This window comes from Salmo trutta, chromosome 3 (genome assembly GCF_901001165.1).
Source record: "Salmo trutta chromosome 3, fSalTru1.1, whole genome shotgun sequence".
Lineage (NCBI taxonomy): Eukaryota > Metazoa > Chordata > Actinopteri > Salmoniformes > Salmonidae > Salmo > Salmo trutta.
Genome location: NC_042959.1, coordinates 53,497,243 through 53,521,817, shown reverse-complemented (window position 1 = coordinate 53,521,817; position 24,575 = coordinate 53,497,243). Strand labels below are relative to the sequence as shown.

At 39.9% G+C, this 24,575-nt stretch overlaps 1 protein-coding gene, 1 long non-coding RNA gene and 1 pseudogene across 3 annotated transcripts; 1 reads left to right on the top strand and 2 right to left on the bottom strand.

Annotated features, from left to right (window-relative positions):
- Positions 1 to 1,486: 1,486 nt before the first annotated feature.
- On the bottom strand, positions 1,487 to 17,966 carry LOC115178547 (protein rapunzel-like; annotated as a pseudogene).
- LOC115178556 (uncharacterized) lies at positions 6,181 to 8,603 on the top strand. Its single transcript, XR_003872651.1, has 6 exons — positions 6,181 to 6,241; positions 7,101 to 7,165; positions 7,391 to 7,483; positions 7,596 to 7,771; positions 8,017 to 8,058; positions 8,225 to 8,603. It is a non-coding gene; the product is annotated as an uncharacterized LOC115178556 (long non-coding RNA).
- A 141-nt stretch (positions 17,967 to 18,107) lies between the features above and the next one.
- LOC115178535 (uncharacterized) lies at positions 18,108 to 22,596 on the bottom strand. 2 transcript variants are annotated; one of them, XM_029739797.1, is made up of 3 exons: positions 22,503 to 22,537; positions 21,921 to 21,958; positions 18,108 to 20,188 (listed from the first exon to the last, which is right to left on the bottom strand). In XM_029739797.1, the coding sequence occupies exon 3, from the start codon at positions 20,117 to 20,119 to the stop codon at positions 18,935 to 18,937; it is 1,185 nt and encodes a 394-aa protein (XP_029595657.1). In that variant the 5' UTR covers positions 20,120 to 20,188; positions 21,921 to 21,958; positions 22,503 to 22,537; the 3' UTR covers positions 18,108 to 18,934. The 2 variants fall into 2 exon arrangements, with proteins under 2 accessions (XP_029595657.1, XP_029595646.1); XM_029739786.1 differs by lacking the exon at positions 21,921 to 21,958 and having other exon boundaries at positions 22,503 to 22,596.
- Between the last annotated feature and the right edge of the window lie 1,979 nt (positions 22,597 to 24,575).

Here is a 24,575-nt window from a genome sequence, read left to right as displayed (position 1 = left end):
CTCAGCAGCCTCCACTGTGCCATATGAATGTAAATTGCAGCAGTTGAAATTGAATCTGCAAGTGAAAGTTCACTCTAAGGTGCTGTTTTATACAGTTGAAGTCGGAAGTTTACATACACCTTAGCCAAATACATTTGGGTGAATTTTGGCCCATTCCACCTGACATAGCTGGTGTAACTTAGTCAGGCTTGTAGGCCTCCTTGCTCGCACAAGCTTTTTCAGTTCTGACCACAAATTTTCTATGGGATTGAGGTCAGGGCTTTGTGATGGTCACTCCAATACCTCGACTTTGTTGCCACAACTTTAGAAGTATGCTTGGGGTCATTGTCTATTTGGAAGACCCATTTGCAAACAAGCTTTAACTTCCTGACTGATGTCTTGAGATGTTGCTTCAATATATCCACATAATTTTCCTACCTCATGATGTCATCTATTTTGTGAAGTGCACCAGTCCCTCCTGCAGCAAAGCACCCCCACAACATGATGCTGCCACCCCCGTGCTTCACGGTTGGGATGGTGTTCTTCAGCTTGCAAGCCTCCCACTTTATCCTCTAAACATAATGATGGTCATTATGGCCAAACAGTTCTATTTTTGTTTCATCAGACGAGAGGACATTTTTCCAAAAAGTACAGTATTTATCCCCATGTGCAGTTGCAAACCGTGGTCTGGCTTTTTATGGCGGTTTTGGAGCAGTGGCTTCTTCCTTGCTGAGCGGCCTTTCAATTTATGTCGATACAGGATTCGTTTTACTGTGGATATAGATACTTTTGTACCTGTTTCCTCCAGCATCTTCACAAGGTCCTTTGCTGTTGTTCTGGGATTGATTTGCACTATTCGTACCAAAGTACGTTCATCTCTATGAGACAGAACGTGTCTTCTTCCTGAGCAGTGTGACGGCTGCTTGGTCCCATGGTGTTTATACTTGTGTACTATTGTTTGTACAGAAGAATGTGGTACCTTCAGGCGTTTGGAAATTGCTCCCAAGGATGAACCAGACTTGTGGAGGCTGATTTCTTTTGATTTTCCTATGATGTCAAGCAAAGAGGCATTGAGTTTGAAGGTAGGCCTTGAAATACATCCACAGGTACACCTCCAATTGACTCAAATGATGTCAATTAGCCTATCAGAAGCTTCTAAAGTCATGACATAATTTTCTGGAACTTTCTAAGCTGTTTAAAGGCACAGTCAACTTAGTGTATGTAGACTTCTGACCCACTGGAAATATGATACAGTGAATTATGTGAAAGTGAAATAATGTGTCTGTAAACAATTGTTGGAAAAATTACTTGTGTCATGCACAAAGTAGATATCCTAACCGACTTGCCAAAACAATATTATTTTAACAAGAAATTTGTGGAGTGGTTGAAAAACAAGTTTTTATGACTCCAACCTAAGTGTATGTAAACTTCCGACTTCAACTGTATATAAAGAGATTGAAAATGCAGTTATAGTTATGCAAAATGTTGAGGGATTTCTTACAGAGAATACAAACATTAGGCTTTTATATTTACACACTTCATAAAAATCTATGATTTGATCAATTTAGAATATGTATCAAGACCCAAAGTTTAATTTACATTATCAGAGGCAACACATAGTAGGGGGGATACATAAAAGAAAATCATTACAAAGAATAGATTAACAGGTAAAACAGTCTTTGGTAAGTATCATGCTTTATAATAAGTGTTACCCTGTGTTCCTCCTCATTAGTATGGCTGGGGATCAGAACTCAACGGAGAAAGAGAGAAAGTACTTGGGAATGTCAGTCTTAGTGCAAAGACCAAATTGGAATGAATATAATCTTGGTATCTATGGCTAATTATTAATTCATTTTTAAGTGAGAAAACATCAATTATAGTGAACGCAAACATAGAAGTTCTTGTGCTCCTCCCAGTAGTGTAGCTCTTCGGCAAAGCTCCAGGCACAGGCCAGATCTTTGCAAGTCTTTACCGTGTGGACTGCACATGCACCTGGCAACTGCTTAAACAGGAGCTCAGCTGTACCCACTACGGTGAGTTTCTTCTGACACTGGATCAGCTGCTGGATGTGGGCCTTGTTCAGAGGCTCGGGCGAGGCACTGTAGGACACCATGACGTTCAGCTTCTCGTCTGTCGCTGGCACCTGAAAGCGATTTTTTCCTGTGGGGCACTGGATGTCTTTTTTGTTCGAGAACAGGCCCGAAGGGGAGCTGAATATACGGACAGACCAGCACACCCAGTCATACTTTTTTTTCAGCTTCTCCAAAATGGCGTCAGCCAGCTGCTGGTTGCTCAGGTCAGAATGGTCCCTAACCAACCTCCGGGAATCCAGTTCAGCCTGCTTGGGGAAGCTGGTGATGCAGTCCTCGATGACAGCATTCATTTTCACCTGTACCTCCTTCATCTTTTCACCCGTCTTGAAGAAGCTTCTCTTCGTCATCGCAGTCCTTTAGTGCGGTGTAACCCATCAGAGCTATGAGGCCTATGCAAAAGAGTTTCTTCAACCTGGCACAGAAGTCTTCCATGGCGCGTCGACTTTTCTCCTCATAGTTAAGAGTAATCTCCAACACTGACTCTCCAGAGAAGTTGTCTCCTGTCACAGCACTGTAGAGGGTATGAAGGTTTTTGTCGCCACCTGTTTTGATAAAATGCTCCATGAAAAGCTTCTTTTTGACCTCACGAAACTTGGGTTTGGCATTGAGGATGTCCATGTACTTGCGGAACTGGTTGGATATGTTCTCCTCTACAGAAAAGTAGGCAGCGTCCACGCCGCTCTTCTTGATTTCCTCGTTAATCCGCTGCATCTCCTCTGAAACCACCTCCAGGCGTTCACGAACCTTCTGGAACTGCTCCTTCATAAACGAAGCTTCCTTACTCTCCACATTGTCCAGTGCCAATTTCAAGATGGGAGCAGCGATGGCAAAAACAGGGAAGAGGTCACCTGCGATACTGGCCACCACCTCAGCTCCCTGTTCAAACACTTCCATTATAGTCTCTACCATGTTCTTCTTCTCTGATACAAACTTCTGTAGCTGGCTGGCCATCTTTGCTGGTATTGTTATTATTCAGTGCACAACAAATACCAGTATAACATCTGAAAAAAGAGCATAAGGGCATGGTCAAAAGGATGATTGGAACTGTTATACATTTTTTTTACCCCTTTTTCTCCCCTAATTTCGTGATATCCAATTGGTAGTTACAGTCTTGTCCCATCGCTGCAACTCCCATACGGACTCGGGAGAGGCGAAGGTCAAGAGCCATGCGTCCCCTGAAACACGACCCCGCCAAGCCGTACTGCTTCTTAACACAATGCTCGTTTAACCCAGAAGCCAGCTGCACCAATGTGTCAGAGGAAACATCGTCCACCTGGTGACTGTGTCAGCGTGCATTGCGCCCAGCTATTACTGCGATGCAGTACCTTAGACTGCTGCGCCACTCGTGAGGCCGAAAGTGTTTATTTACATTGGACATGATAAAGTCTATGGTCTATAGAAGGGTTTCCCAAAGTCGGACCTGCCCCCGACTTTGAATATCCATTTAAAACATTTAATATATAGACAACAAATCATCCCCCAGTTCAAGGCCTTAGTTGAAATGAAGGAAACGTTCAACAGCAATACCAAAGTCTAAAAAGCTAGGCCCATATAGTTGATTGCCTGCCTCCCTCCCTCCCTCCGTCCCTCCGTACAGTATATTATTTTCTGAACTTACATAGAGCTGTCCTGCTATTGTTGGACTGTAGTCTGCTTCCTTGCTCAAACTCTTAACTAGAGTGAATCCCTGATGGCCTCACAGCGAGAACTGATAAAGAAAGAGAGAGAGGGATCAGTGTAAATTTCAGTAACCAAGCCTGCTGGGATTACAGCTGGACACACCCAGTGAGCAATAAGGCAACAATGCAAAGAGAATTCACCAGTGAGGGATGACACATAGGGGTAGGTACTCTATGGAGTTTCAAATGTGTATTTCAAGGTAGTGTTTTAATGGTTTTATGTTATAGAAATGTTTTAAGTATTTACCATTTATTGTCTGCATTATACACTCAATTCAAGTGTGTTGTATAACACATCAACAAAGTGCCAAATGGGGAAAAAACAACCAACCAATGAAGATCTGAAATACAGTATGAAGTATGCACAGCAAGCAGAAAGCCAATTAGTAACTTCAAACACTATGATGTACTAGTGTAGACTGTGACTGAAGGGGTGGTGCTAAGTGCATTGTAACAGTGTACATTTGAGAAAATCACATACAGTATCTACCATTGGAATAACATAATACAAGCAGGAATTAAGACTAATTTCAGCCTGGATGCCATTTTAGATTTAATACTATCCTTATATGTTACAGAAGAAGTTACAGAACATTTATTTTACAGTATAACGTATACACCGCTGCTGAAATAAATCATGGTAAATTGTATTTGACAATTGGCATGAAATTACTTCCAGGTCAAAGTACAATGTTATAAGCTCACAGTTTATTAATAAAAACCTAATCCATTCTCCTTTGGCCCTTCAACTACCACCACCATCCCCACCACGCTCGCTCAGCCAGTCCAGTCAATGCCACAGAGGGTGTGGGAGTGATAAACTGTCTGTTGGAGATTAAACTTGCTGAGCAGGAGTGCATTTTCCACAGTAATGCCAGTAACCACAGCAACAAGACAATGGAAACTATTCTGTCAGCGTCTCAGTCTGCCTTTGTCTGCTGCTGAGGTCTGTCCCAAGGGGGTTTACACTGCAGAAGATCAGTGAAGATGTCACCCTCATTTCTCAACCTGATCTATCACCTACAGCTGTCAGGGGAGGCACAGTCTTTATGCCCATAGATAACAGAGACTACTGAGAGAGAATTGTCTAAGAAAATCCAAGAACTCTAGAACAATCTCAATACAGCCAAACTCAATACAGCCACTAGGCTACCTGGGGCGGCAGGTAGCCTAGTGATTAGAGTGTTGGTCCAGTAACCGAAAGGTTGCTAGATCGAATCCCCGACCTGACAAGGTAAAACATCTGTCGTTCTGCCCCTGAATAAGGCAGTTAACCCACTGTTCCTAGGCTGTCATTGTAAATAAGAATTAGTTCTTAACTGACTTGCCTAGTTAAATAAAAAAAAATGATTTTAACTCTGTATTAAATCATCATCAATGATTCAAAGCTGACAACGCCTTGGATGTGAGACACACGCATTTGACAATTTTCTCACGCCACACCTCATATGGCAAACATTACATGAATATAAAATGTTAATAATATAAAATAAATTAAAAAAATAAAACAGCCTCAGCAACAATTATTTTAATAATTAAATGGATGTTTTGGGCAAAGGTCCCTTCAGTCGAATAGAGCAGTTCATAGACTTTCCCAGAGGGTCTGTGCTATTCGGGCTCCTTGGGATGTCCATACCTCTATCAAGTATACATGTAAATTAGTTAAGTTTAGTGTTAGTTTAGGGTTTAGGGTAAGGACGTCCCAAGGAATCTGGATTGCAGTGACCGTTCATAGAGTGAGAGACTGGCATGGTATTTGAGAGCTCGGCGGCGACACAGACAGAAGTGATTTGAGTGGCTGTCTAACTTGCACCGTTATGCAATTATTAGGAGACTAGATACGCTGCTGCTATATTGAACTCCCCTCCATTTGTTTTGTACACTGCTGCTACTCGCTGTTTATTATCTATGCATAGTCACTTCACCCCTACCTACATGTACAAATGACCTCAACTAACCTGTACCCCCGCACATTGACTTAGTACCGGTACCCCTGTATATAGCCTCGTTATTGTGTTATTGTGTTACTTTTTATTATTTGTTATTTTATGTTTAACTTGAGTTTATTTGGTAAATATTTTCATAAACTCTTCTTGAACTGCACTGTAGGTTAAGGGCTTGTAAGTAAGCATTTCAAGGTAAGGTCTACACTTGTTGTATTCGGCGCATGTGACAAAGTTTGATTTGATTTGAAATAGCTAATCCTGGCTACCAATGTTCTAGTATTAATTTATTGAGGCAAGCAGATCAGAGATGTCAAGGTGATACTCAAGCATATGCCATGTGTATGTGACACACATATGTATGGTCATATTTTTGATGTTTTATTTCGTTTATTTTGCCTCCCAGGTATTTGCATTTAATGTATGTATATAATTACTGCCGCTAGGGGAGCTGTGACGTCAATGAAGTGAGTGAGTGAGATATTTAACATTTCTTCTTCGTTATGGAGAATGACTAGTTCTGAAAACGAACGTTTCTCCGTCTCAGGTATGTAATGTGCAAAAATGCAATATGACTCAAATTTTTGAGGTAACATGGTTAATTACATATTCCATGAGTTTGGTGATATTTGAAGGCAGTTTTTGGTGATGTTTGAAGGCAGAAAAACTGGTTGGTATTGTCCCCATTGTAAGTTAATGGAGTTAGGCAAGGTTGCTCATGGTTTACATGAACGAGAAGGGATTCACTTGGCGTCCAAAGTACAGAAAGTTTTTTTTCAACGTTTTAGATCCAATTTGTTTTATTTTCTATGAATAAAAGCTCAATTTACTTTATGTAATATATGTAAATATGTGATGGCATGATACAATGTGTTAGTGTTAATATTTGTACGAAAATAGCATTTAACAGTTCGCTAGCTTGATGCTAACCAAATTTTGCTTGGCTAAGCGCTATAGTAGTTAGCTCTAGTCTAGTTGGTTTTAGTCAATGTCAGTTTAATGTAATGTTTGTAGTGTACTGGTGTAATTAAGTTGTTAAATTCCTGCATAAAATGGGTATTATCCCACCTCCTGGTGGATTAGTGTGTTTACATGGTCTAATACACTCAGTGATAAAGGTATGGGATTCTGGGTAATCCACAGCAGATCTATGGAGAATTGCTGTGGATGAGTTAAATTGAATGGTCCCGGGATAGAAATGTGTAAAGTTGACATTACATCATAAAATCCACCTTTTACATCGTACATTAGCAATTTATGTTATTAGTAACTAATGCTGTTGGTTTGGCGTCAAATAAGCCAATCTTTATATGTTATTTGCCGAATCTCAGTTTTCCATGTGGGTTTTGTGCTAGCTAAAGTTCCCTCTGAAGTTGGTAGCTAACTTGAAAATGCATCTTTTTTAGGAGTGCTATTTATATCCGGTCACTACTCATCATTCATCCATACTGTGTGTCCCCCATGATTGCAGGTAATTTGACAAATTTATAAAGTATGTTTTATACATTTATGAGCACCAGCTAGCAGCGTATTAGCCTGGTTTTGTTAGCTTAGGAAAATATGTGGTACATTCTAGGTGTATTCAATTTCTTCGCCACAATGCAATTGTATATAACATTATTGCATATACAGTAGTATATATTTTTTGACTGACTTAGTGTTTTTCTTTTGCTGTTTTCGTATAACGTACTTTGAGGTCACTGATACTCCACCTGATGTGGAAGTTGTGGAACCAGATCAGAACGCCTTCGAAGACCACCTTCAGGCACGGACTGAGGTTTTTGACCAGGTAAAAATGATTGTCCGCTGTTAATTTATTTTCTGGCCTTCCAAGAGATATATAAGAGATGTATTTGTAATAATATGAAATATAATTGCATTTATTTCTATTCTCAATCAAGGTGAGACTGAACATGGACAGGGCGCATGAGAAGGAAAGCCACCTGAGAAGAATCAAGGGGACCAAGTGCTTCGACATCTGGGTGAATGACTTGGCTTGGAAGAAGGACGAAAGGAAGGCGAGACCTGGGAAAGCTTGGTGCTCTTTCGCTCCTAGCTGGGGTCAACATCCGTTAAGGTGAATATAAAAATCTGAGATGATAACTATTTGCATTTGCTGCCTTGTGGTGGGCGACATCGCCATGCTGTCAGCTGTACCAACACTGGCCCAGGGGTTTCTCCAAATAGTCAATCTCAAGGTTAACCACTGGGTCACGTTAAGTAACAGCCACTTCCAGGTAGGTACTGTTAAGGTGTATGACTCCAGTGGTCATGACACCATCCTGGAGTTTCTCTCACAACTCATCTCTCTATCTTTTCCAGGGACCATCCCTTATAACCCCACTGACATCAAAAATTAGACAGGTATCCTTTCTTTTCTGTCTGCCATTAACATTATTGCATGTCTAATCAAACATTTAAATTAAATCATTCAATAACTGTATTTTTACATACCTGACAATCATTTAACCTGTCTGTTTGCTTGTTTACGTCTGTCTCCCTTTACTCTGCTCCTGCTCCTGTTCTCCAGGTGCTACAGATTCTGCCTAACACTCAGACATGGATCCACCTGATGTTTTCCATTATCAACCACCACTGTTATTGTCAAGTTGTCATTATCTGCTAATAAATAGCAAGAAAACTTTAAGTACTAGACAGATAATGTGAGATGCACAGATTAGCTAAAAACACTAGCACTGCAAACACTCAGAACAAAGAGGGCAGCAGTGCCTGGACTTTGCAGTTTCCCTCTTCGAGTCCACTTCCTGTTGAAAAACAAGTGACAGGCAGAACCTCCCATCCACACAATACCCACCTCCTCTCTAGTCCACACACCAGAATTCTGTATTTCAGTCTGATTGCCATGTGAGTATACAAAATAAATCTGAAATTAAATTGACAAACGTACCAAAAAAATCAATGGTTATATATTTAAATCTAACATATTGCTAGATATTTTACAGCAGCTTCATAACGTGTTCGGTACTGTAAATTGTAACGTATCTCTTGATGGTATTTGTTAGTTCAACATTATTAATTGTATCATAAGACATACAATATATATATGACATTTTAATCAGGCATTCCCTGATCTACACTGAAATAATTTCAGTCCTCAATTACGAAAGAAAAAAAAATGTATTTTTTTTGTTTTCGTAATTGAGGACTAATTATTTCAGTGTAGATCAGGGAATGCCTGATTAAAATGAAAACATACCAGCCAGACAACCCAGTGTATGAATCAAATGTATTTGCATATGTATGGAGTGGAAATTAGCTCACTTTGTGATCTGTAAGGTAAGTATCATTAATTAATGTGTGCGTGTGGGGGGGCATTGAAATGACATGTTTACCCTGATGCCTGTTCATTCATAAAAAGCAGAAGATGGTAAATAACATTAATCACAATGGTTAGCTTATGCAAATTAATAGGAATACCTTTAGCCTAATTGGTAATACATTTGACGTGGGGGAAAGTCAGGATCCTAGTCAGGCTTTTGTTTGTCAATTCCAGATTAAATATAGGTCTTCATGTGTATCAAAGCTGTAGGCAATTCTGGGCTAAATCAATGACAAACAGACTAAATGTTCAGGCTTCATCATGATCTGTGATCAAAACAGGCTGGGGTGTTTTCGGTTCCGTTTTGTCTAAGGATATGCGTAAGAACGCAACTGCACTGAAATGAATAGCCTGATTCAATAGGATTCTCCTGAATAATTCATGTTTTTATCTGTTAAACTGTTTGGTCAATGCATAGACCCATACCGATTCTAACATTTTGGTATTTTGCATAGCTCTACATTGCAGAGCATTTAATAAACCAACCACATTTTCCTGTGATGTTTAGGCTGCGCAAGACCTTCGATAGGCTAGTAGACCGCAGAAATAATCGTGGAGTTTATCATTGTTATAGCCTAGATCGCTTTATAAAATCTGGACTGTCATTGCTTTTCCTATGGCTAAGCAAACAAGTGGTAGCATATGCTTTTTGCACATCTATAACAAGGCCTATATACTCACATATATGGGGGGGGAAACAAGGTCAAATCATGACATCAGTGATTTTCAGGTCAGAGAAAGATGCCAGAGATTCCGAGTTCGATGACTGTTCAAAATAAAACAAAAATCCTAGTCAGCTTGTTTTTTTCCCCCAGAGTTCCCAGTTGTCTTGAACGCACTGAAGTCGGAAGTCAGTGATTGCCGACTTCCGAGTTGTTTTGAATGTGCTACTAGAGACCTAGGCTACCTCCAACAAAGAAAATTAAAGTGGGATACCTAGTCAGTTGTACAACTGAATTCATTCAACTGAAATGTGTCTTCCGCATTTAACCCAACCCCTCTGAATCAGAGAGGTGCGGGAGGCTGCCTTAATCGAAATATACGTATTCAGTTGCCCGGGGAACAGTGGGTTAACTGCCTTGCTCGGGAAAAAAGTTAATCTTGTCAGCTTTGGGCATGGCGCTAGGAAGACGTTAGGTGACTTGGTGAGAGGTATCATTAGCTTCACTACGCTTAATTCTGGCATGAATCACCCCCCATATAGGTGTGTTTTGCATCGGCTCAGAGTTGATTGCATTCGACAAGAGAACCGGGCTGCCTCCACGGCGTGAGCCAGGTTCGCTGTTCAATGCCCACGGTTAAATTGTCTCAAAACAAAAGTGACATCATTATGCATGTGTAGTAATTAGTAGGATTGTGTGTTCCCATGCAAAAGTGATCTACTTTTGATAAAAGCGCGTTATCTGCCTTCCCAATGAAAAATAATTAGCATTTTCTAACATGGATTTTATGGAAAAGAGATATGTATGTTTCTGGAAGATGCACCATGCTGCCTTGTTGACAAAATGACCGAGTGGCACATATTACTGTTCTATTTGAGAATTGCGCTCTTCCCTTCCTGCTTTTGGCCATTGACGAGACGGGCCTTTGCCCGGTGCCCCGCGGCTCAGCATAATCGAATCCGCCCATTGTCTTGCCACAGCACTGTGAACTGCGGCACATTGAAGCATATGATTGGTCTAGTTATATAAGGGATCAAGGGGATTGGATGCGCGTTTTAAAGAAATTAGAGCGGAGTTCAATGGAGAGAGAGAGCGTTCTCCGCGGAGTTTATAAAAGTTTAAAAAGAGCAGCATGATAGCTCTGTTTTATGTACAACGTCAACAAAATGATGTTGCTGTTATTCCCGTCCCTATAGGGGGGAAATAGTAATGCTGTCTTTTTTAGGCACTAACTCCCCCATGGTTGGTCGGACAACGCCTATGGGAAAGATTAATGGCGTTTTTGTAGGGTTTTGGGATAAATGCCGAAAATAAGGTCTGTGGTAAACAAAGACTTATACGTTTTGTTCTATGAGATAACACTCATCAGCCAACATCACTTTTTGTGAATTTTTTAAAATCGTTTTTAATGAATTCTTAAAGGTGATGTTAACTGACTGCTATTTTCTCATAGAACAAAACGTATAAGATCTCATAAGCCCGTGTTAACCTCAGACCTTATTTTGGGCGTTTATTCCAAAACTCTTTCACCATTAATTTTTTTTCCAATAGGGATGGCTGAACGAACCAGAGGTAACTCATTTCTGGGTTTTAGGACTACAAGCTGGCGAGCTCTATTGAGGAATGCAGCCTTTTGACAGCACGTACTAAAGTCGATTTAATCCACACTTGTTTTAGCAGGGAAGTTTAGTAGGGTGACCTGATTTGTAACTATGAAAATAATTTTGTCAAACAGATTGTGAACTCGTAAATATACAAATGATTTGGTAAGGGGCAGATTTATGTAATCTTGTCTTCAGGAGATTGTATTATCCATTTACTTTACTTTGTTCTGATCAGTGGAACAATTCTCATTCTTAATAATGGGGTAAAATATAGGGTAATTAGTGTGCTTGTCAGCAAGAACACTGTTTTCCCCCATACTTATTTTATTATTCCACTTCTTCCAATTTTGCTAGTGTAATCACATATATGAAATCTGATATGCCTATTTGTGTCTTTGAAAATGAATTGTATGAGACTATGTATTTTTGCAGCCATTCATGGACAGTTTGGAATAAGTCACACAGGCCTCAAATATAACTTAATTTTAGTATTGTGCACATATTTTGTCTAGGTATAGTAAGACGATGGCAAGGATCTTCAACTAGTAGGCATGAACCACCCGAATATTGATATTCATTAGAAATGTCTTGAAGGTTGGGTGATTGTGAAATTAATTGTTATAACAACAACATTTTCAAACACCCAGCACTTAGGAAGCATAGATCAGGAGTGGCCTACCCTCCTGCAGAGCAAGCAGCATTTTCTTCGATCCCTAATTACAAAATACAAAATGTTTGTGTCCTTAACTTGAAAGCAGTCTATGGATAAGTACAGTTGAAGTCGGAAGTTTACATACACCTTAGCCAAATACATTTAAACTCAGTTTCACAATTCCTGACATTTAATTTTAAAGTAAAAATTCCCGGTTTTAGGTCAGTTAGGATCACAACTTTATTTTAAGAATGTGAAATGTAAGAATAATAGTAGAGAGGATGATTTATTTCAGCTTTTATTTATTTCATCACATTCCCAGTGGGTCAGAAGTTTACATACACTCAATTAGTATTTGGTAGCATTGCCTTTAACTTGTTTAACTTGGGTCAAACGTTTCAGGTAGCCTTCCACAAGCTTCACATAATAAGTTGGGTGAATTTTGGCCCATTCCTCCTGACAAAGCTGGTGCAACGGAGTCAGGTTTGTAGGCCTCCTTGCTCGCACACGCTTTTTCAGTTCTGCCCACAAATTTTCTATAGGATTGAGTTCAGGGCGTTGTGATTAGAGGTCGACCGGTTATGATTTTTCAACGCCGATACCGATTATTGGAGGACCAAAAAAAGCCGATACCGATTAATCGGCTCATTATTTATTTATTTGTAATAATGACAATTACAACAATACTGAATGAACACTTATTTTAACTTAATATAATACATCAATAAAATCAATTTAGCCTCAAATAAATAATGAAACATGTTCAATTTGGTTTAAATAATGCAAAAAGTGTTTGAGAAGAAAGTAAAAGTGCAATATGTGCCATGTAAGAAAGCTAATGTTTAAGTGCCTTGCTCAGAACATGGGAACATATGAAAGCTGGTGGTTCCTTCTAACATGAGTCTTCAATATTCCCAGGTAAGAAGTTATAGGTTGTAGTTATTATAGGAATTATAGGACTATTTCTCTCTATACGATTTGTATTTCATATACCTTTGACTATTGGATGTTTTTATAGGCACTTTAGTATTGCCAGTGTAACAGTATAGCTTCCGTCCCTCTCCTCGCTCCTACCTGGGCTTGAACCAGGAACACATCGACAACAGCCACCCTTGAAGCAGCGTTACCCATGCAGAGCAAGGGAAACAACCACTCCAAGTCTCAGAGCGAGTGCCGTTTCAAACGCTATTAGCGCACACCCCGCTAACTAGCTAGCCATTTCACATCGGTTACACCAGCCTAATCTCGGGGGTTGATAGGCTTGAAGGGGTGGGTATAATTTGTGGAACGTTACAACAGGAATCTGTTCCAAAAAACATAAAGTAAAAGGTTGCCAACCAACAACGCATACAAAGTAGGAACGCATACAAACCTAGCTAACTAGCTGCCGAATTGGCATCAACTCACCACGTAGCTTATTCTTAATGTTTGTCCATAGGCAAACAGACATGTGAGGACAGACATTTTTCGGAATAAACGTGATGAGTGAAAAACGCAATGAAATAGACCACTCCCTACCCGGTATCTTATTCTGCCGCAATACAACTTTGTATGCGTTGTTTTTTGGCAACCTTGTTATTTATGAAGTTTTTGGAATAGACTCCTGTTGGAACGTTCCACAAATTATACCCACCCGGCTTGAAGTCATAAACAGCGCAATGCTTGAAGCACAGCGAAGGGCTGTTTGAATGAATGCTTACGAGCCTGCTGCTGCCTACCACCGCTCAGTCAGACTGCTCTATCAAATCATAGACTTAATTATAATATAATAAACACACAGAAATACGAGCCTTAGGTCATTAATATGGTCGAATCCAGAAACTATCATCTAGAAAACAAAAGTTTTTTTCTTTCAGTGACATTCAGAACCGTTCCGTATTTTATCTAACGGGTGGCTAAGTCTAAATATTCCAGTTAGGCATTGATGTTTATGGTTAGGTACATTGGTGCAACGACAGTACTTTTTTCGCAAATGCGCTTGTTAAATCAACACCCGTTTGTTGAAGTAGGCTGTGATTCAATGAAAATTAACAGGTACCGCATCGATTATATGCAACACAGGACACGTTAGATAAACTAGTAATATCATCAACCATGTGTAGTTAACTAGTGATTATGTTAAGATTGATAGTTTTTTATAAGTCTAATGCTAGCTAGCAATTTACCTTTGCTTCTTGCAGCCCTCGCGTAACAGGTAGTCAGCCTGTTAATCCTTGTGGAGTGCAATGTAAGGCAGGTGGTTAGAGCGTTGGACTGGTAACCGAAGGTTGCAAAAACGAATCCCCTCTGAACAAGGCAGTTAACCCCCGTTTCTAGGCCGTCATTGAAAATAAGAATGTGTTCTTAATCTGACTTGCCTAGTTAAAAATAATAATAATAATAAATAAATAAATAATAGGCAAATTGGTGGCCAAAAATACCGATTACCGATTGTTATGAAAACTTGAAATCGGCCCTAATTAATCGGCCATTCCGATTAATCGGTCGACCTCTAGTTGTGATGGCCACTCCAATACCTTGACTTTGTTGTCCTTAAGCTATTTTGCCACAACTTTGGGAGTATGCTTGGGGTCATTGTCCATTTGGAAGACCCATTTGCGACCAAGCTTTAACTTCCTGACTGATGTCTTGATGTTGCTTCAATATATCCACATAATTTTCCTACCTCATGATGCCATCTATTTTGTGAAGTGCACCAGTCCCTCCTGCAGCAAAGCACCCGCATAACATGATGCTGCCACCCCCGTGCTTCACGGTTGGGATGGTGTTCTTTCACTTGGAAGCCTCTCCCTTTTTCCTCCAAACATAACGATGGTCATTATGGCCAAACAGTTCTATTTTTGTTTCATCAGACCAGAGAACATTTCTCCAAAAAGTACGATATTTGTCCCCATGTGCAGATGTAGTCTGTAGTCTGGCTTTTTTATGGCAGTTTTGGAGCAGTGGCTTCTTCCTTGCTGAGCGGCTTTTCAGGTTATGTTGATATAGGACTTGTTTTACTGTGGATATAGATACTTTTGTACCTGTTTCCTCCAGCGTCTTTGCTGTTGTTCTGGGATTGATTTGCACTTTTCGTACCAAAGTACGTTCATCTCTAGGAGACAGAACGCGTCTCCTTCCTGAGCGGTATGACGGCTGTGTGGTCCCATGGTGTTTATACTTGTGCACTATTGTTTGTACAGATGAACGTGATACCTTCAGGCATTTGGAAATTGCTCCCAAGGATGAACCAGACTTGTGGAGGTCTACAATTTCTTTTCTGAGGTCTTGGCTGATTTCTTTTGATTTTCCCATGATGTCATGCAAAGAGGCACTGAGTTTGAAGGTAGGCCTTGAAATACATCCACAGGTACACCTCAAATTTACTCTAATGATGTCAATTAGCCTATCAGAAGCTTCTAAAGCCATTACATCATTTTCGGGAATTTTCCAAGCTGTTTAAAGGCACAGTCAACTTAGTGTATGTAAACTTCTGACCCACTGGAATTGTGATACAGTGAATTATAAGTGAAATAATATGTCTGTAAACAATTGTTGGAAAAATTACTTGTGTAATGCACAAAGCAGATGTCCTAACTGACTTGCCAAAACTATAGTTTGTTAACAAGAAATTTGTGGAGTGCTTGAAAAATGAGTTTTAATTACTCAAACCTAAGTGTATGTAAACTTCTGACTTCAAATGTATACCGCAATCTATGATTTGGTTATCCACAGCCATCAACCATTAATATAAGTATTTCTTGTGCAGAGCATTTGAAAAGTGGTAACACTCCACAACACGTGTCACATACAACTTTGCACCTGAGAACAGGGATCAATCCCTGCTTCCAACCTTCCCACTGTTTCTCCCATGTACCTGTCTTCCCATCTCATTTCACTACTGTCTGAATAAAGTGTCAAACCACCTAAAAAATATGTTTACAATTTCAGCCCCCCAAAAGTGTTTTTTTGAGTGTTCATTTCATGTTCAAAGCATCCTGAATACACCTGACATGTGGTTTTAATTTTGCACTCTGGTCATAGGCCTAAGGACCCACAGACCCCTCATCTAGGGGTTGTGCCAGGGGGAAATAAAATTTGCATTGCAAATTTCACTCCAAGCTTTCTTCAAAACTTGACAGCCCTGCCAATGTAATTGGTTAGAATTTATAATCCAGCATACTAAATAAAAGCAGATGGTCTGATACTATTAGATCAGCAGCTATCATAAAAATGATGGTGCAAATGGCTTTGAAAAAGACACAGCTCTCATTGATACAACATCTGCATTAGAAGCTAGTTCAATGTTGGATGGAAGTGAAATGGCATGCATTAGGATAGAAAAACATCCATCTCATTTGATTTAGCCATCCACACTGCCATGCTAAAAAAAACATGAGACATTTCAGCTCTCCACTAAAACCCTAACTCCCAGGGGTTGTCTCATGGTCTGAGTGTATGTGAAGTATCTCTACCGCACTAAAGCAGACAAATTATCCAGGGTAAAGTGATGGTGATTGTACATTTTCAGATGTGAAAGAATTACGCCAACACACAGGTTGAATCAAAGTTGTTTCCACGTCATTTCAATGAAACTAAGTTGAATTTACATCTGTGCCCAGTGGGTAGAGTCAAAAGTGCTATAATCTGTAGCTCTACAAAGGAGGCATATCTCAGGCCCAACAATTCACCAAATAACAAGCAGGACAGTCAACCTTAAAATGTACATTAACTGATGTCCACTGAAGAGCAGTTAAGCCTACTGAAGTAATAATGTCAACATCATAACTGATCCATTTGTATATCAATATCTGGCCATCAAGATAGACATTTGGTAGTTTCTTCTTCTCATGGTTTGAGTCCTAAATTAATTTAAAATAATTTCAAGCTGCAAGAATAAATGGCAACATTTGAGTGGCCCAAACAAGCAGTAAGCTACAGTATCTATGTCGATTGAGGACTAGTTGAGGGAGGTGGCCAAATCATCCTGTGAAGTTTGCCCACATAAACACTGACCGGCCATGACTGGCTGCTTTTAACAAATGGACATAGATCTTTGCAAGCTGAGAAGTGCAATCATATTACAGTTGTTGTTGTTAAAAGCTGTTCACGTGGCCTCTTAATGGGAAATGTATCGATTAGCTCGTTCAACAAGGGCTCTAATTGCTTTATTTCAGTATCTTGTTTAACTCCCTATACAGCCAGCATACGTCGTGGATTAATATGATAAGGCCTTGCAACAATATGTCAATTGATTAAATTCAGCACTGTTGCCACTGCAGTACTTTAATCATGACAATATATAATTATGGCCACGAGAAACACTTCCTGGAAAAAGCCAGTACATTATGTCACCTATTCTAGGCTACCAACGCCCATCGACTGTATTGACAGAAGTTCACATTGTGCACATAGTTACGTTGTGTTTTGCGCAACTTACAGTAAAACATTGGATATTATTTAAAAGCGCACATGACATTATAAATGAACGTATTCAAAGATGTCGTAGGATCTCAAAAAGTCATGACCAAGTTTACCAGACGACTCGTTAAAAAACTGCTTAACTAATGAAAACAGCTGCGATAACTTTTGGAAAACATCCCAATAACTGTATAAGCCTATTGAAGAAACATTGAAATGTTCATATGCAATAATGTTTGTCTAAAAACTCACCTTTTCATTCGCTGTAGTTTGAGGAAGAAAAGCTAATAATTTGTCCGATCTGTTTTTATCTTCCTATTGGTCATATGGTTATCATATTACAGTTAAAGTGACACACCCATATGGAGAGAGCTAAACTTGGGTGGTGGTTAAACAAGTTGTAGAACAAATGATAGCATATTTTCCTGGTCAACATGGAAACTATACTAACTTACTCTCCTTTGACAAATAACTGACAAAAGTATTTTACCAAGGCTATTAAAACATCTGCTGATGGTAATTGTGTTTATATTGCTGGGGCTGATGATTGTTTAGGGAGTAATGTAAATAAACTGTCACAAATTATCACTATCGATGTTTATGACTAAGTGTACCTCTGCTTAAACGTTTTTACATAAAGTACCCTCTAAAATTATGTTATCATGCCAATTAGGCACATTTCCTCAGCTGCAGGTAGAGATAGAATATACAAGTCATAATTTACTATTGCACAATGATGACCAGTGATAACAATGTCCTTTAAATTGTGGTTTATTATGAATAAAGAAGACCATAAACATTTTATAGCTATATGAAGGATATCAAATGTGTGAATACAGACAGAGATGTAATGTGGTAAGGCTATAGATTTGGACCATGTGGTGCGTCTATCAACAGCATTTTTCAAAGGAGCTTGAGTAAGTCCTCAGTACATTGATGAGGAGAAATAGTTGTTTGCGTAAGCTTACATAACACATTATTACGCTGGCTGGTGTGCTAATTTACAGTATGATCATCATGAAATACTGGAATGCAGGTAGAGTAAGGTATCTTACTATTCTCTTTGGTAAGAGGAAGTTCTACGTTCTCATGCGTTGTCACTGTTGTTGAGTAGATAGCCACAGCCTGACATAAAATGTCTCATATATGTCCATTAATACACATGTACAAATCCTGATAGTTTAAACCAGATGTGTCAAACTAATTTTACCCAGAGGGCCGCATTCAGTCTTCAAAGAGATCGAGGCGCCGTACTGAAAATTGGTTATATTTTTTCGCCTTGAAATTTTGCATAAGACAGTCCACTATCCATTGTTTTTCCCCCCAAAATCTGGCCCCGCGGGCCATGTGTTTGACACCCCTGGTAAATGATCACTAACTACACATAAATATACAAGGTCGATAAACAAATGCAGTCTGTAACAAGAGATTACATTTCACACAATCACTAGCTAAAGCATCAGCTAGGTTTGAGATATCAATAAAAACATCTCTAAACTCAGTTATAAACTTTCATGAATTGTATTTGTAGTTTTCCCCATTATATCTACTCTATTTTCCATTGCACTGTTTTAAAAAAAAGCTACTCAGGATGAATGCATAAGTACGCTTTTTTGTGTTTTCCATAGTAGTAACAATCCTCTTGGAAGTTGTTGGTCTCCACCACTTCCTTATAGTGGCTGACAGCATGCACCAAGCAGTTGGGGAGACTTCTGCTGAGGACCTGAGCCACATCCATCATGTTCCCCTTCAGTTTCTGCCCCTCAATTTCTTGCTGAATCTGACCCTTGTTGATAGGCTTAGGCTGAACACTGAAAGAGATCACCACTTTGATGTTGTTCTTGGTCAACACATCAAAGTAATTAGCTCCTCCTCCACTGCCATGGTACTTCTTTCCAGCTAGCCAGTTGAAAAAGACAATGCGCTCCTTGTCATTGAAGACCCTGATAGACCAGCTAACCCAGTCATATTTCTTAATAAGTGTGTCCAATAGGGATTTGGTGAAGTCAAGGTCAACACTGCCAGGTTTCTCCTGAAGCTGGTGTTCCATGTCCAATTTGGCTTGATCGGCGAAGTTTTCAGTGCAATCATCCACCGCTGCTTTCATGCGGTTCTCAACATCTTCCATACGCTCCTGCCACTTCTTCACCATCTCATCCCCCACAACCCCTTCCTTGAGGCTGGCATAACCCATGACAGCAATGATGCCCACCACAAAGAGCTTCTTAAGCCTGGCACAGAAATCTTCTACCGCCCTTCTACTCCTTTGTTCTGTGGAAACCACTGTCTCCAGCATGGGGTCACCTGAGGTATTGTCCCCGGTAACGGCATTATAGAGCGCGTCCAGGTTCAAGTCCGTGTCCGTGTTCTCATAATGGCTGAGGAACTTCTCCATCTTCTTCTCTTTGAACTTGGACTTGGCGTTGACAAAGTCCTGGAACTTTTCGTATTGGCTGAGCATTTGTGCCTCACGGTCAAAGTTCTGCTTATTCAAGGAGGTCCTCTGCAGCTCCAGGGCGATTTGTTCGATCTCAGCCTGGATGCCTTCCAGTTTTTGGTTGACCATGCTGAACTGCTCAGTCAGGTAACGGGCATCCTGCCCTTCCGGGTTGCTGAGGATCTCAGAGGAGGCTACAAACACGGCCTCCAGGACGGGATGGAGCTGACCCACAGTGGCTGCCAGGACTGCGGAGGCCTGTCCCATGATCTCCACCCCCTTCTCGATCTTGCCCCTGTTCTGCACAAGCCATTCTGCCACACTGGTCATTTTGAGGGCTTTGTCACAAAGTATCAATGGCCAACTAGGTCTTCAAAGAATCTTCGACTATGTTGATGTCTGAAAGAGAAAGAGGAACAAACGATAAAACTCTTGTGAAGGTTTGTTGAGGTGAAATAATACACGTGTTAAGGCAGCAACATCAGATTTGGTCTTTTTTTATTTGTAAGGATTTAGCTGGTTATTAGTTTGAAGAAGTTTGTGTTGGAGATGACTCGATCATCATCGTCTTCAGTGGTGTAAAGTACTTAAGTAAAAATACTTGAAAGTACTACTTAAGTAATTTTCTTGGATATTTGTACTTTACTATTTATATTTTTGACAACTTTTACTTTAACTTTTACTTTACTACATTCCTAAAGAAAATAATATACTTTTTACTCCATACATTTTCCCTGACACCCAAAAGTATTTGTTACATTTTGAATGCAGGGCAGGAAAATGGTCAGAGAACATCCCTGGTCATCCCTACTGCCTCTGATCTTGCGGACTCACTGAACACACATGCTTCGTTTGTAAATTATGTCTGAGTGTTGGAGTGTGTCTCTGGCTATCTGTAAATATAAAAAAAAACAGATAATGGTGCCATCTGGATTGCTTAATATAAGGAATCTGAAATGATTTATACTTTTACTTTTGATACTTAAGTATATTTTAGAAATTACATTTACTTTTGATACTTAAGTATTTTAAAAACCAAATAGTTGTATTTTACTGGGTGACTTTCACTTTTACTTGAGTCATTTTCTATTAAGATATCTTTACTTTAACTTAAGTATGACAATTTGATACTTTTTCCACCACTGATCGTATCTAGCAAAGAAAACACGAACAGCATCTAACACAGACAGTTGGAGTCAAATAGAACAAGCTACTCTCAGCAATAAAACAAATGGAGAACATGTTGGGACATGCAAGAGTCTAGTTTCATGCCACACCCAGAGTCTCAGGTTTATGACAGGTTTATGACAGGACTCGATCACAGCTTCGGTGGCACTGACTCACTTCAAACCATGATTTAAAATTAACATACTGAATGTTTATGGGGACTCAGAGCAAATATCAAAAGCAGTGTGTGTACTCTCGCTTTATGACGTGGAGAGTTGCGCAACACTGCAGTGCTGGCTTTTTGGAGTTGAATTGACAAGCCTAACAATAGCCAAGACCCAAATCAAACACAGATGTCCACAACCTGGGAAAAAAGGGTATTTACTTTGTGAACATATTATTTTCAATGTAAAATACACAGAAGAGATTAACTCAAACATATCTCATTCCCCTGAGACAATATCCACTACAGAAAAAAGGCACACCCAGATCTAAGGAAAAAGAATCCACCACTGCACTTGTTCTGTACTGAATTTTTTTTTCTTCTCCCACACACTAAAATGTCAGTTAATTGAAACGCAATTGGGTCATTGAATTCACAGCAACTCTATGTACAATGTAGCATCAGGCATTTACATTTACAGGAAAAACACAAAATATAGATTCATATGTACACCCATAGACCATGGGCTTACCAGGTATTGCTGCATGGCAAGATGAATGGTGTCATTTTACATGCTTTCCCAAAGACTACCACTGTACTAATTACGTTAGTCCTATTAAATAAGCTAACATCACCAGTTATTGCTTTCCCATTTTTAAGTTATAACATGTTAAAAAAAATTGTTAAGAGTACATGAAATAATTAGAATTTTGAAATATTTTGTAGAATTCACTTGTGACTCATCACCACATTGAACTGAAGGCATTCTAATAAAAAATAATAGTGAAGGAAAATACTTACTGAGCAATTGTCCTGGTTTAGGATATGTCAAGTCTTCACTAGTGAAACAAAAATTGTTGACTGTGAGACTGGTAGTCCAAGGGTACAATTAAGAGGAAGAAAAAGGCGAGCCCCAAACTATTTTTGTAACCAAGAGGAGGCATTTTGCCTTCTTTTCAATATCACTCAACTTCTCTCAAATTCTTTGAACATAGGAGTGCTGAGTAAAATTGTATTGCTACCCATTATTTTCCTTGCCACTTGGGAAAGAAACCAGCCTATAGAGCTCTTATGGAGACCACATCCTTGAGTCATGAGATCCCAGCAAGACCACATCCGTTAACAATGCTTTCCCAACATCTCAAATTGCACTTCAATTTCACCTGTTTGTCTTGTCAGTGCACAAAAAAGAATTATCTTTCAAAACCAGTTCCTCACTTTTTCATATAGGTCTCAGAGGTACTCTATACTTCTCAAACAAGATCAGGTCATCAAAGAATAGAAAATCTGGGTAAACAAAACTTAACACCCTTGATGGTAGTTCAAACTTCCCGGAGAGAGAGACAAAATGGAGGATGATAAAGAAAAGAGGAAGAAACTCACCAATAAAGTATACAGAGGGGTGAAGTCCAGTTATCCAACAGTCCAGCTGTGCCTATGAACACCAGCCTCCTAGTGTTGGGATGTATATGTAGTCTCTCTCTCTCTCTCTCTCTCTCTCTCGTCACTCCCCCTTTGGAACTCCTCCATCCCCTCTCTGCATTCCAACGGGAACCCACTCAGAGGGATGAGGGGCAGGCACCGAGACAGATAACATCCTGTAAACATTGCCCATGCAAGGACACCACCCTGCCATTCACACAGGGTCTGGAGGACTATGTGTGTGCGTGTGCATGTGTGCGTCCAACCGTGCAAGTGCGCAGGAGAGCAGAAACAGGGAAAGCCAAGCAGTCCTTTGTCACAAATACAAAACCCTGCTTGTTCTGTCTCCACTGAGGTTGCTATGGCCACTGCTTCTTGCCTCTTTTAACAGTGTGCCTGCTAAACAAGGCCACTGAGTTCTGTAAAGTAAGCAAGGATTTTTACTGATAAGCAATTGCAGTTCCCTAAACAGAGGCAGTTTTTGGTATTTTCAAAATAGCACACATAAGGGACATCAGAGCTAAATCGTGTGACATTTTGAACTCTTTGAACCTTGGAAATGCATTGTCATTGAAGGCAAGTTATTGGACATTTGGATTGAGGCGTAGTAATGGAGTTGAAATACACCCTGGAGCTGCAGTGCTCTCAGAGTCACTCCGTCACAGTGAGCAGAACACTGAGCAGAGCAGTGAAAGGACCTCTGTGTCTCTGTATCCACACCATGGGAGACAGCGCTCACCCACTGTCTTTGTGCTTCAGCTCTGACCGTCACACACTGCCTGATATGACCAATCAGTCCAGTTAACACGGAAGAGGAGGAGATAGAGGAAGAGGAGGGATATCTGTCGTGAAGTCAGGATGGTCAGTCATATTGAGGAGGAGTTGGTGAGCATGCCGACTACCCCCAGTGTTTTTTGGGTCTCCCTGTATTGTCCCGCTGTCAGATGTCACACTATGCTAAGTCATTACCGTCGGAAAGGGGAGGATATGTTTCGCAGGGGCTCAACGATAGGTGGCGTGATGGGTGGTATTGACTGACGCTGGGAGACACGCTGACTAGGAGGCATCAGTGTGATGAAGCAAAGCTTACTTCCTGAATCCTACTTCCCAAATATTCCACATTACGTCATTTGAGATGTCCCCTATCCTGTTAAAAATTTATTCACTATCCAGTGTGTGAAAATCCTAAATCATTCATTCATTACCCATTTGCCAACAGGTTTTGTAGTTCATTTTTGAAGTAAAGAGAACTGAAAACAACAGACTGGAAACTTCAGAAAGATTCCATCTCACATAAAGTGTTATCAATGGAAAATAGGGCCTCATTTAAAAAACATGGCCTTTGTAGGGGATTTAAGCAGACAAGGTGGAACAATGGTAAAGTCATTAAAATAATGACAACCAGGTGAACAAGGTGTGCCAGACAGGTCAGTGTATTTTTAGCTGATGTTTCGTCTGGTTTTACTCAGCTAATAGCCATATCAACTTAATCTTCCTGTTCAACAGCTTTAATGTTAATAAACAGGTGGAATAAACATTATTTCTCTCAGTACTTTATGTGCATAGTGAATCTGCAGACATTATGGTACACTTTGAACTTCTTTGTCTTCTCTTTGATGATCTTTGTATGCTGGTTTAGTCTATATAACTAAAAGCTCAACAGAATCTCATGATTGACGGTGAGGCACAGAGGCACATGTCCAATGCTTTAACTGCTATCCCTAATAATTCCAGACTTGATTAGGATGTACAGTATATTTCCTCAAATGAAAGTGTAAGGGAAATGTTTATGTTTGTGCTATTCTTATAACACATTTCTGTGTTCTATTCATGTGCTGTTCTAAATAACGAATGTCTGTGTTCATGCAAGTGGCTGACTGTACAAATCCTCACTATCGGTAGCTGCAATTTGGCAGTACGCCCAGATCTTGTTTTGAGAACGAACGAAAGATATCTCAGTTTCAAGGTCTCAGCTTAGAGAGAATGAAGTGTCGTGAGGTATTGGTCTGTCACGTGTTATGAACCAGTATTGGT